The following is a 13326-nucleotide window of genomic DNA, read 5'->3' on the forward strand; positions in this document are numbered from 1 at the left end:
ATTGCCAACAGAATATCCTGCTGGTTCAGAGGCAGATGTCAGTGACTGATGTCAATCTGGACAATTTCCAGAAAGTTCTAAAGAGCTACATTGACGCCACCTCAGCTCACTCTGACAACCTGCAGTGAGTGTCTTGCTAGTTTCCAGGAAAAGCAATGCATGTTTGAATCAAAGCATGGGACTCTGCTGCTGTGAAAACTCCTGGAGTACTGAGCAATTGCCAGTATACGTGGTCCATAACTGTGAGCAGCATAATACAAATTACATCTAAAGTAATAACGATTTACTGGTTCAAAAAGTGACTATATCGCTCACATAACTAAAACAACACTTTGGAACTTGGTTTTGATGTTGTGCTTTTGTCTTGCCTAATTTTAATGACATCCCTCAAAAGATTCAAAGTTTTCATGTACTTTATCCCTGCTGAGTGCAAACTCTGTTTCACTTTGTATCCTCTTCTTGCCCCACTCTACTTTTCTTCTCGATCTTGCTGTCAGTGTGTCCGTTCAGAAGCTCCCAGGAAAGTCGTGTTACATAATGCATGAGTTCTGGCAAGACCGCCTCTCCTGGATGAGGTCAGTATGGTGTGTTTGTGTGTGCATGCGTGTGCGTTTGTGTGTTAGATATTGGCAGACGGTTTGGCACTCTTAACTTTTTGATGGAAATGTTCCCCACCACTGAAGATGAGCAGATGGCCGAGCTCTCAGTTCGCATACTCAAACACAGACGCACAGACGCACTAAAACATACACACACACAAGAAAGCAGCTTAAATGCTTTAAAGGGTATCTGTGCTGCACACATATCAATGAATATATTAATTTATCAGTTGGAACATTGCAAGAAAAAAATCCAAAAGACTTTTGGTAATAAGGGATTTTTTTCTGAGCACATATAACTTTGTACGTGCTCATATTTATTCAGTTTTTGAAACCTTTAAAACATGATGTCGCAGAGAAAATCAATAAACTGTTGTTTTATTTGCTGCTAATATGTACATGATGTACAAGATTTTTTTTTTAAAATTATATTTTAAATAATATCAAGTCTGCTACGATGTATTTCAACAAAATCAACAGCTGATTGACACACAGGTCTGTTTTGTTCTGTTGTTGTCTGTGTCCACAGCTATCTTCAGTCTAACAGCAGTAAAGACTTCCAACGCTGCATTATTGATATGTTGGAGGATGCTGAAGTAGTATCCACTATGTTGCTCCCAGGTTTGTATATGTGTGACTGGGAGAGCAGGATTTGTAGTGTATGTGAAACTAAAATGATACTATTCTAGAAAATCTGCAATCTCTGCTTAATGTGCAATCAGTGCATGAAAAATGTGGCCAAACCTCCAAAATTGTGAAAATATTTGTATGAAAGCCACATATATTTATGCTGTCAGTTTAAATCTGATTTATATGTGTGCTTGTACCTAGAAAAATACCCTGAAGATATTTATAGTCTACATACATCAAGATATGTTTGAGCTGCTTGATGATGATGTCCATTTATGACTCATAAGTCCATTTTTGGCATCGAAGCAGATGCATTTTAGACTTTTTCCAACTGAGAGAGTGCTAGCTGCTCTTGCTTTTCTTTATATCCATTTGCTCACTGGTTCTATGATCTGTCATTCTTCTGATGATTTCATGGCAGTTGTTTGGCCAGGTTACTCAAACAGTTTCCCTATTTCCCCTTTTTTTTAGTGATTTCTTTAGAAAAATAACCTGCCTGGATATGAGAAATGTAAATCATATATTGTGCTCCTAGTATCGCTGAATTTATTTGCATATAGCGACCAATTACAAGTAATTGTGGCGACTAACTGGTTGCTTGGACATTGATTGTGCAACACCATTGATCACTAGGACACAATTTTCAGGGAGGCAGGACCTGATGGGAGTCTTTAAACAGCTGCAGGCCAGCTTGGACAGACTGCTATCACTTTCAGAGAGATTGGCTTAGAAATAATTTACAATTGCCTCCAGAGTGCACGCTGCAGGCAATCTGTGTTAGTCTGCACCAACAACACACCTAGGATGAGTCTCTTTGCACTTGGGGACTCATCTCAACTGGTTGTATTCTTGTTATATTCATATATAAAAGCGAGGTTGCTGAGCTTCTATGTCAATTTGCAGTTCAGTTGTTGTCCTGCAGCAGCTATGTCAATGTTTGTGAAGGAGGTTATAGCTAGACTCTGAATCTAAATAGTTAATATTAATTGATGTTTAATGTGGATTTATGTGTATGTAGAAGGCAACAAATAAGCAGCAGATAGCAACATATATGTGATTTTTTTTATTAACCATTTCAAAGGCCAGTGTGATTGGAGCTTAATAGTGTTTGGAGTAATGGAGCCTTTTCCCTCAAAACTCAAATAGTTGCTACTGGTGTTGTGTTTATCAGAAGTGAACCTACATTTTATTTATGATTTTCACTGTGCTAGCGCTACTGTTGTGCGCAAACAGACGATACTAACTAATAAAAATATTTTTTCGAGGTGCACATACTAGATAACTATTCACCCCTGTATCTGGTATCCCTGTAACTAGTACTGTGGTCATTTAACATTAGCTGAAAGTAAGTTTAGTTACTGTGTTAATCACTCTAAAGGTGTTTACTAAGTTAATACATTAGGTTTAGATGTGTTAAGGTGCACTAAAGTGTCAAACTATGCATATGTGAGCACATTCATAATTCCAGGCAATAATTCATTTACAGTGCAAAATAATGGATTGAATAATGGAAAATAATGGATTTCTCTAACTAGCCTAAAGGAGATACAAACACTAGATAACATGTTTGCAAGTCACAGAAATCAGGGTAAGGTAAGTGCGAGATATATATGGGTGACCGTGGTTCAGGGGGCTGGGAAGCTCATCTTGTAACTGAAAGATTGCTGGTTCGATCCCCAGCTCTGTGTTGTGTCTTTGGGCAAGACACTTCGGCTACCGGTGAAGTGCCGATGGCACGATATGGCAGCCTCACTTCTGTCAGTCTGCCCCAGGACAGCTGTGGCTACAACTGTAGCTTACCTCCACCAGTGTGTGAGAGTGAATAAATAGTGGAATTGTGAAGCGCTATATAAATGCAATCCATTATTATCATACGCCTGTTTTCTTTCAGACACATGCATAAATATTTTTTAAAAAGTCAATTATGAACACATTTAGAAAAGCGATTTTCTGTGTGACGCACATATTTACTTTGTTCGTCATCACATCGCTGACTCCTCAACACATGGAAAAGTCCAGCAGAGGCTGCAGTGGGTCTCATCTCATTTCTCTCGTCTTCAGATTTGAATAACTAGCTACAGGAAACAAATAAAAATTCTTCAGAAGCCATCAAGCCAATGCTGTTAATATTTATTTTTGCCTCTTAGCTCCATTGCAGTGCTGATTTAACTGTGTGGGATGTATGGGTTGTGCTTGTTACTAGGTTACCGTACACAGTTGTTTACATCCACATCTCTGACTGGTATGTCACGTAAGCTTGCTGACTATTATAGGCATACGGTACTGATCAAATATCTTGAGCCACCCCTCATTTCTTTGAATTTTTCTAGGAAAAAGAAAAGTAGGTTCAGCGGTTTATTGAAATGTGCAAATGTACATGGAAATACCAAACATGAGGGAAAAACAGAGTGATTCTAACAAGCTTAAAAGTCAGTATTTGGTATAAAGTGTGTGAACTCTCTTAGGTAAGCTTTCTGGCAATGTCTTAAAGTAGTCTTCAGGAACAGTTCGCCAGACTTCTAGAAGGACATTCAAAGCTCTTTTTTGCATGTGGGCTGCCTTTTGTTCTGCTCTCTGTCAAGATGATTTCACGCTGCTTCAATAATGTTGAGGTCCAGGCTCTGGGGAGGTCTGTCAATGAGTCCTAGCGTTCCATTGTGTGTTTTTCAGGTATTATTTAATTGGATTGTCAGTAAGTTTATGATCACTGTCATGTTAAAAAATTTCTTAAGGACATGATGTTCAGTAACTGTTCATCTGCTGTAGATATTTTCTCTTTTTTTTTAGGCCTGCCACTTTTTCTTCTGCACACCATGTTGAGATATGCCAGCTTTTTGGCTAAAGCTCGTTGGGAATCTCCTATTGGTGCAAAAGTATTATTTTATGCCTCTCAAACTGTGTGATGATTTTTAGGTTAGTGTTAAGAAAAAAAACACTCCTCTGTAAATGGTAAAAGAACTGGACTGAAAATGAGTGAAAAAAGCAGCCAATGTCCAAAGAAAAACTTTCAACGACCTTCAGAGAGCCTGAAGAACTGTAGCTCAAGACCAGTTTTAAAATGACACTGCTCGGAAGCATGGGTTCGAATTTAAGGTTCACAACCGTAAAGAAACTGTTGTGGCCCCTGAGTCAGTTGTCATGGGGAAGGAGGTAGAGTACACATCTACAGGTTGTTAGGGCAACCTGGTGGGTAAGCATCACAGGGGGCTTAAGCTCCCCGTAGCTGGTGAATTTGAACCCAGGGCCTTCCTGCTTTGAGGTGACAGTACAAATACTGTGTTATGCCTTGAGGCTAGAGCAGAGGTTTGGAAACAGGTAAAATCCTTTACACTGAAAATGGTTCAGATGAAGAGAAGTAAGAGGCCATTGGGAAATGTGTCTTCACACGTTAGCAATAAGATTGTATTTAATACGTGTATAACTGCACTTTATTAAACTCTTTTACTTAACTTTTCTTTACTGTTGTTTCATTACTTTTGAGAAAAAGAAATTGTTTCATATGTAACTCTATGCGAAGAGGTGCGTTTGGGTTAAGAAAAGTATTTTTATTCAAGTAGCTGTTAGCTGCTTCTAAGGTGTTGGTTGCTGGGGGATTCTTGTGAGGGCAGATGGCAATGATAAGAGGAAGAGAGAGGATAGTTTATAAAATGTAAGAAGAGGAGGAAGGGATCGACCTAGGAATCAATAAAGTTAAAAATATATAAAACAAAACAATCTGCTGACCCTAAAAGCTGTTTTTTTTTCTCTGCACTTTTCTTTCTTCTTCTTTTTCTTTGGTCAGTTGTCTGAAAGCCAGACTTTATTGATTTACAACTAGGTATCTATTTACATCTTAAGTAGTTATAGACTTAAAAGCTCACCAGGTGAAACATAAAATCAGTGGACAGTTTGAAACAGCAACACAGCCTTTGCGCACACACAAAAATTGGAGTAGACTGTTTGATTGTTGAACACTGTTGACCTTTCATTGTATATCATTTTGGTGTGAGTTGGCCAAACTTTCTCGATTTATGTGTGTTTCTCCAGCTTCCTGGTGGATTATGACTAACAACTAGCAACTAAATCCAGAATGTCACATCTACTGCCTACACTGTCACACGGACAAAGGCACGCTGGCGCATCAACCCACCCACCCACATGTACTCTTGCACGCATACAAACACACAAACACACACACACACATACAGAACATTTCAAAAGACATCCACGTGTTTGAAATCAACAGGAGACTGAGACAGTGGCGTCATCCAGCATTCTCCAGCAGCATCTTTTCATGTTCCTGTCTTGGACTGCTCATTATTGTGCCGCTTTATGAAAAGGGATAGTTGCACACACTAGCTACTATTGACCTGAAAGTAACTGATTCTCTGCAACGCAAAACCCGTTCTATGAATTTTCTCCCCCTTGTCTCAATTGTGGTATGGCCTCCCTTTTTTTGCAGTGTTTGTCTGATATTATGCCAATGGATGGAAACCAAAAAGACACTAATGTAGGCTACTAGAGCACACGCAAATTGGAATGAGATTACAGTACCAGTAGGGTTTTGTGTATTTTGATGAGTTGTTTACTGTTGAGTACAATTGATAAGGATGAAAAAGCGGAGAGGATGAGGAGATGAAAGGTTACTGTAGCCTAAACATGCATGTTGATGTGGCCGCATCCTGGCTGTACATGCTGTGTTATAGTGTAGCAGTGTATTTTTTTTTTCATTTTGCTATCCTACTATTATGTGCACAGAATGCCAAAAATGCTATTAAAATGACCACACCTGCCCTGACATTTCTCTATTGCTAGATACAGTGTACTAGTGGTCTGCTATTAGTTGCAGTGCATCTCTTCAGTCTGAGACACATTATCAGTCTCAAATGTAAAAATATCTTAAAACATGCATATTTAAAATAAATAATACTTTGTGAGAAGATTTCATTGTATCACTAAGTTATAAAAGAAAAAAATGTATTTAATGCATCATGTATTTATTTTGATGATGGTGGAGTTTATACCATCTGTACATATAGAAATTACATATATTCATATTTATGTTGTGCTTTGGTTTGGCAATGTACACAGCTAAATGACTGAAAAGCAACTTTAATAAAAATGAAAGATAACAACTGCTTTTTTTCATTAATTCTCAAATGGCTGGATCATAGATCTGCAGAGGAAAGAGGGGGGGGAAATGTAAGTGCCAGACCAAAAATAAATAAGCAAAAACAATATGAAAGGTCTTTAAACTGGCTTAACAGTGGAAAGAAGCCTATAGGGAATATATTGAACAAGCTAAAGAGCAGTATGTATATATATCCATCAGGAGTTGATGTTGGCTGAAAGAGTGGAAAAAATGAGTGAAAAATGACTACATGAACTTTCATGACATTGATTTCTGATGATGTGGTATTTTAGGTTCACCAGCTTATAGCAGCCAGCAAGATGACAAGAACACAACACACGCTGACATGTTAGCAAACTTATTGAACACACAAAACTTTGCTTACTCTAAAGAAAAGGTCAGTGGCTTAATTGGCTAAGAAATTCTCTGTGATTGTGTCTGTGTCTGAATTGATTGCAGACAACAGATAGGGATATGTCTGAACATAACTGGGGTGAATTCAAATAACCCATATGGTAATCTGACAAGAAGAGGGGCAAATTGTGAGGCTTACAAATAGGGAGCATCCAAACTTCTCCCTCTACCTCTGGCAATAATTTTACTATCAGTGTTCCCTGAACCGTGAACTTCCCGCAGTGATTTGAAATAAGGGCAGAACTTGAAATTTAAACTTGCCCGACCCGGTTCATCCAAACGTGAAACGTCTAAGCTACAAAATTCACTCCAGTGGTTTCCAACTACATGTGGTTGTAACTTCATCACAGCTTGCATCACACTGTGTTTAATCAAGGTGTGAACAGCAATGCACTTTTACATGTGAAAAATGGTCAAAGTATTTTAAATCTACACAGAACACACAGAAAGTTTAAAAGAAATGTAGTGTGTATGCTTCCTTTTCCTTTGTAATTAGATTATTATAAGCTCTAAATCAAAATCAAAGTCCAGAACCTTCCTTTCAGCCAGTGTCTTTTTACAACACAAATGTGTAACTGTGGAAAATGTTTGTGCCATACTTGTAAGTGAACACAAATGTGTTCAAAGGTTCCATGCATTGATTGCTGGGCTGTAATATTTGATTGCAAGACTGATGCTGGCAAACTGAAGCCCTATCTCATCCCAAGCCTCCTCTCAGGCAGGCTGTCTGCTGTTAAGGCAGAATGAATATGTAGGCTCAGAGGATATGCACCCCCACCCCCTATTCCACTTCAGCTTTTCAAAATGCTGAGGGGTGAGTGTCACCACTACATCCACTGTTATTATGGTAGCAACTAGCAAGCGAAGGGTGTGTTTTTAAAAATTGCTGTTATGACAGAAAACAAAGCAAGTTGATGTTTGAAGTGAAACATTTCCATCTTCCCAGTGTCAGCCCAAACAAAATACACGTTTTTTTACATATAGTGAAAGATAATCTGCAAATATTATTTTTTCCTTGTTTTAAATTCTCCCACAAAAACTGCAGCCTCTGTATGCATCTTTAATAGAACTGTTATAAAATGCTGTGCTGTATCTTTTCTTCAGGTGTTAAGAAAATGATATAGCATGGGCAAAGAGTAATTGGAATGACTGAAGTGGTACCAACGTATTTTATATTCATGGACTGCTGGCCTATCAGCTTATTTAACATTCTTTGATTCTGGTATCACTCAGTTCTCAGTAATTTCAAGTAAACTTTTTTCTGTGTTGTATTTATATGATGAAACTAGTCAGGGTAATTTTTATACTGGTAAAAAATAATTGAAATAAACACACACACACACACAACCCCGTTCAGCTATCTTAGTGAGGACCTTCATTGACATAATGGTTTCCCTAGCCCCTTACCCTAACCCTAACCATTAAAAATTAACGCCTAACCCTAACCCTTACCCTAACCATAACCTAATTGTAACCCTGACACTAAAACCGCATTTTGAGCCTCAAAAAGGCCTTCAAACTTGTGAGGACCGGTGTGTGTGTCCTCACAAGTGACTGTTGGTTCTCACAAGTATAGTAGAATGCAGATTTCGGTCCTCACAAAGATAGCGAGAGAGTGACACACACACACACACAGATCTTCCTAGCATGTTGTGGGTCTGCTCTGGGGCTTTTTCACCACCTCTTTCTAGGACAAGACACAAGACAAGCTCTCAGGAGGCATCCCGGTCACATACCCAAACCACCTCACTCTGGCTCCTCACCTCATGGCTGAGCGATAACCCAGAGGAAGCTCATTTACTGCTTGTATCAGTAGTCTTATGTTCTCGGCCACTGGCCAGAACTTGTGACCATCACTGAAAGTCAGAATGCAGATTGACATATAAATCGACAGCTTCAGTTTCAGCTCTTTGGTCAACACAGCAGACCATTACAGTGTTCACATTACTGCAAACAGCACCCATCTGTCAATCTCCTGTTCGACTCTCTCCTTATTCATGAACAAGGAAATATTTAAACTCTTCCACTTTGGGCAGCAATTCATCCTTTACCTGGACTGGGCACTCCACCCTTTTCCAGTTGAGAACTATTATCTTGGACTTGGAGGAGCTTATTCTCATCTGCGACAAAAACCACACACTCAGCTGCAAAACATCCCAGTACAAGCTGAAGGTCATGAATTGATGAAGCTAACTGCATGATCTCCAAAAAGCCGAGATGAAACCACCAAAGCCTCCTTCCTCTACCCAGTGACAGCACATAGAAATTCTATCCATAAATATTATGAAGAGAAGTTGTGACAAAATGCATCCTCCTCTGCCCAGTTTGACTTACTGCTGGCAATACAAACCAAGCTCTCACAGTACAAAGACCAGAAATGACCAAAAACAACTAAAGCTAACTGGACACAAAAGACAGCTACCAATTTGCCTTGTGCTATGCAAACAGCACCTTCCTGCCTGTTTCAGGAGTAACCTTTGATGAAAGGATATTCCAGCTGAGTACTGGGTAGTCAGCTGGGTGGAGTTTTCCTCACTCCTACAAGGGTCATAGCTGCTCAGATTAGAGCTTGGAACGTAACTTCAATAGCTCTCCTTTTCATGTGTGACATGACCAGGGCATGACCCAGCTATTTCAGGTATAATAGATTCAGCAACATCTCTGTCATTCTGGAATTCCAGTCTGGGAAGTTCCCTATCCAGATGATGAAGGCAGTGATGGTTTCTGGGTTTTTCTTCTTTAACATGACTGAAAAGGTCCCCCTTAGCCCCTGGATATTCTGTGTTAGTTTAATTGAAGACCCATGGCAAATATTAGATGTAGAAATAATTAACTTATTAATAAAAGTCAATACACTGAATTGGCCAAACTGATCACTATATGCAAGAGGTTTGATTTGTGCATTTTTTGAGGTTTATTAAAGATAGTATCCGCATTTCTTCTGCAGTCTTCAACAGAATATATCCAGCTCCTCTTTAACTCCTGCAGCACAAGAGAAATGAGTTCTGCTGATTCTTCACTGCACAGACAGTGGATGCAAAAATAGACAATAAATAAGGTAGGTCACCTTATTTATTGTCTATTTTTGAGGTACAGCAGGGATTGTCTATGCCATTTTTACAGACAATTGGGATTCTGTGCAAGCAGACGCAGTGGATGAGCAATGTATATAAAGAATCCACAGGGGTATGTGTTATTCATTCAGAATACAACCCTTGAGCATCAGGGGATTTCTCCTTGCAGTCACACTACATATGCCAGCATGATACAGAAATAACATGAGCTCGGGAGTGCTTCTTTCATTTTAATAGGTTTTAGTTTATATATATTTCTGGTTTGAAATATTACTCACTGCAATGGTTTTAATAAACAAAAAGATGGACAGTGAGCTCTAACATATTTATGTACTCTGTCATTTCTTTACTAAAGTACTAGTTTCCTTTAATTAAATTCCAGGTTGTGAAACATGTTTCTCTTTGTGTTGAAAGGGACACCAATGAATAGCCAAAGTGAAATTTAAAACCTTGTACTGTTATTTTGAATCCGAAGAATGCTGCCGCCGCCTCTCTGTGCTCATCTCCTTCAGAGCAGCATAGAAAAAAGGGTCTTTTTATGCTCTTTCAGGCAGGTGCCCTTGGCTCTGATGTGTGCAAACACAGCTCATCACTTCAAAAAGCCAAGGGCTAGGGCTAAGGTGACCAAACGACATCTGTTGTCCCGTTTCATTGTTCTCTTTTCAGTCCCCCCTCCCCACCTATGTTACGTTCTTTTGCTGAAGGCAACACTCAAAAGGCACCTAAAGTCAAATCCTGTGCCACCTCTCTGTATTTTTCCCTTCTGGTTTATGGTGGATAGCAGAAAAGTTTAAACAATGTCAACGCAAAATAATAAAGGTACGACTGTCAGAAATTTTAAATATTGTCTGCCAATGTTTCTTCTCTTAGAAACCTGATCTCTAACAAGGAACCCAACCCCCCCCCCCCCCCCCAAATAAATAAATAAATAAATAAATAAATAAATAAAAATAAACAGACAAGCAAAAGCTCTACATAAAAATAAAAATATTGTCTTCACAGATTTATACATCAATCATTGTACATTTGTTGTGTATGTCTGCCGTCTTGAGCTGTAACCTGCTCAGAAATACCTAGGCTTGGGGACAAAGTTGAAAATGCAGCAGCTGTTGTCCCATTTCATGCCTCAGTATCTCCATTTCTTTCGAGCTGGAGACTTGATTGTGTGGGAGGTAACGTGTTCAGAGGGCATCTTGCCTCTGAAATACTGAGTCACTTGTCCTCGTTGACTTAAAGACTCATACTCACTTGGGTTCTGCTATGAGTGGAATTTATTAGCCCATGCAGTTAGATTTACATAGATTAGGATATGAAGCTAAATTTCATGCAGCGGCTGATGCAGGTCAAGCACAGCACTAGCAAAGTACAAAAACGGGTTTCCGAGTAGATTACTGTAAAGCACTGCTGACCTTGAACAATACTAAGTGTTGATAATAGCGTGCTGTCAAAAACCATTAGCAAATTTTATCAAAGGGCAGACAGACTATGATGGAGGGAATGTGAGTTGTCTCTAAGGAAAGTTCTGAAAAAGATGATGAATCCTAAGTGACTTCTATTAATATGCCTCAGGCAAAAAGTTGGGACAGAAACCAGACACATAATTAAGCCAGTATCTCCCCACAAGCACTACAACAGTGTGGTGAGAGAGCCAAGAAGCAAGCTAACCACACACAGAGATGCCCCTCTATCCACAACAAAGACTGGCACATGTACACAAACAGTCTGACACTATCACTACTGTGATTGCTTGCTGATTCTACTTTTTCTTCTAGCATACTTGTAGTGCAAGAGCTAGAAACTCATGGAAAATTAGTCCAAAAATAACATTGGATATGCAAAACAGAACAAAAGAATAGTATTTACAGAAGCAGCAGAAACAGTTTCATGTCTAAATAGGGAGTGCTCCTACACAGTACACATAAACGTCTTTATTGATTCCCAGTTATACTGGGAATTAATATACTGAGCATCCTGTTACATGTAGAGATGAGGTAATGTTTAATTTTCCTTTCAACTAATGAGCAACAAAATCTCTTTATAATCATACTATTACTACTAATACTTAAAGTCAGTAGGACAAGGCAAACGAACAGAAATCCCTGCTTAGTGGAAGGTCAGCAGTTAAGAAGACTGTCTATATTGTGTGTTACGACCCGTCTAGGGCCAGGCCATAACATGAGCGAGGCACTCGCTTCCCCCCCAAGACCCAAGCAGTCACACGAAACAAATCCGTTAGATGTGAGGTGATTTATTTACAATGTGAATAAAGAGAACCAAAACGGGAGTGTCAACACTTCAGGGTGAGCCAAGGCCAAAACAATAAACAAAACAAACCTACACAAATCCCGCACCCCTGACCTTACCAAAACAAAGTCAAAAATAAAGACAGAGTCTGACCTCCTTAACTAACTCAAAACAGGAGAAAACGGGTGATCAAAAGAAACGGCAGCTCACCCCTACCCACTCCACTTCCACAACTTTCAAGCGTATACTGCAGCCAGCGGCTACCACAGGACTACTGCTGGGTGATGAGGAGAAACGCGAGGACCTCTACCGCTGTAGCACTCCAGCCTCCTTTTAATGGGCGGGTCCTCCAGCTGGATCCAATCACGCCGGGGCAGTATATCCACGCACCAATCGGAACAGGGCCCTGGCACAGCTAAATTAACATAGAAAAAACACAACACCTGCACAAACAAACACATGGACATACAAGTTCGTAACATGTGCCTATAATTTAGTTCTTGCAGCTACTTTGACAATAAGGATCATAGCATCAGTCAAGCGATTGCTTTAGATTTGAAATATATGATTTATATAATGTAAAAGTATACTTTTTTAGTTTACTTTTCAGTGTTCCTTGCAGCTACTCTGCTTATTAGCTGCTTTGCAAATAGTGAGTTTAGTTACAAGATGAGAGAGCAGTGACCAACTGACATTTTGTCTTCTAGGCCTTAAATATTATTTCCTAGTAATATGCAATATATCGAACAATATTTTGCATGTTTTTAGTAGTTTTTTTGATACTTTTGTAACAACTACAATTCTGCAATGGACTCATCCACATACCGAATCTTCTAAACCGAAATCAAGAGGCTTCACTATCAACATAGGGATTACACTGCCACCTTGTGGTAATGTGTGTTATTGCATCAATCTCAGTTTTCCTTTTTTTTTTTAGAGTAGCATTTCTTTAAACGTGACAATGACAAAATCGTTGAATCACAATCTCCCGTGATCACTTTTTTTTCTACATTTGTTCTTCAGTAAAATCACTAGAATATTAATCGAATTCAAAGGTGGAAAACATTATACATAATACATGGCAGAACTTTAACTCAACCCACTTTAGAGTAGTCCGTTCTCACCAAGAGCTTACTTCATTACTTTGTACCTTCAGACTTCAAAGATGTGTCTTGCATTTTTAAACTGGACTCACTGAATGATTCAATAAAGAGACAAAGAGGATATAAAATTCACTGCCATGCAGCTTTTTGAA

General features: G+C 39.1%; 1 protein-coding gene across 1 annotated transcript in view; it reads left to right on the top strand.

Moving 5' to 3' along the window:
- The window catches only part of necab3 (N-terminal EF-hand calcium binding protein 3), a 44784-nt gene extending 38596 nt beyond the window's left edge, over positions 1-6188 (top strand). Inside the window, exons 10-13 of the mRNA XM_004547643.4 lie at positions 12-124; positions 498-575; positions 1129-1220; positions 5256-6188. Of these exons, the coding sequence (XP_004547700.1) occupies positions 12-124; positions 498-575; positions 1129-1220; positions 5256-5284 (312 nt within the window). The 3' untranslated portion in view covers positions 5285-6188. The remainder of the gene's footprint in view (positions 1-11; positions 125-497; positions 576-1128; positions 1221-5255) is intronic.
- The last annotated feature ends 7138 nt before the right edge of the window (positions 6189-13326 follow it).

Source organism: Maylandia zebra, linkage group LG5, assembly GCF_041146795.1.
Source record: "Maylandia zebra isolate NMK-2024a linkage group LG5, Mzebra_GT3a, whole genome shotgun sequence".
In the NCBI taxonomy this organism is placed as follows: domain Eukaryota; kingdom Metazoa; phylum Chordata; class Actinopteri; order Cichliformes; family Cichlidae; genus Maylandia; species Maylandia zebra.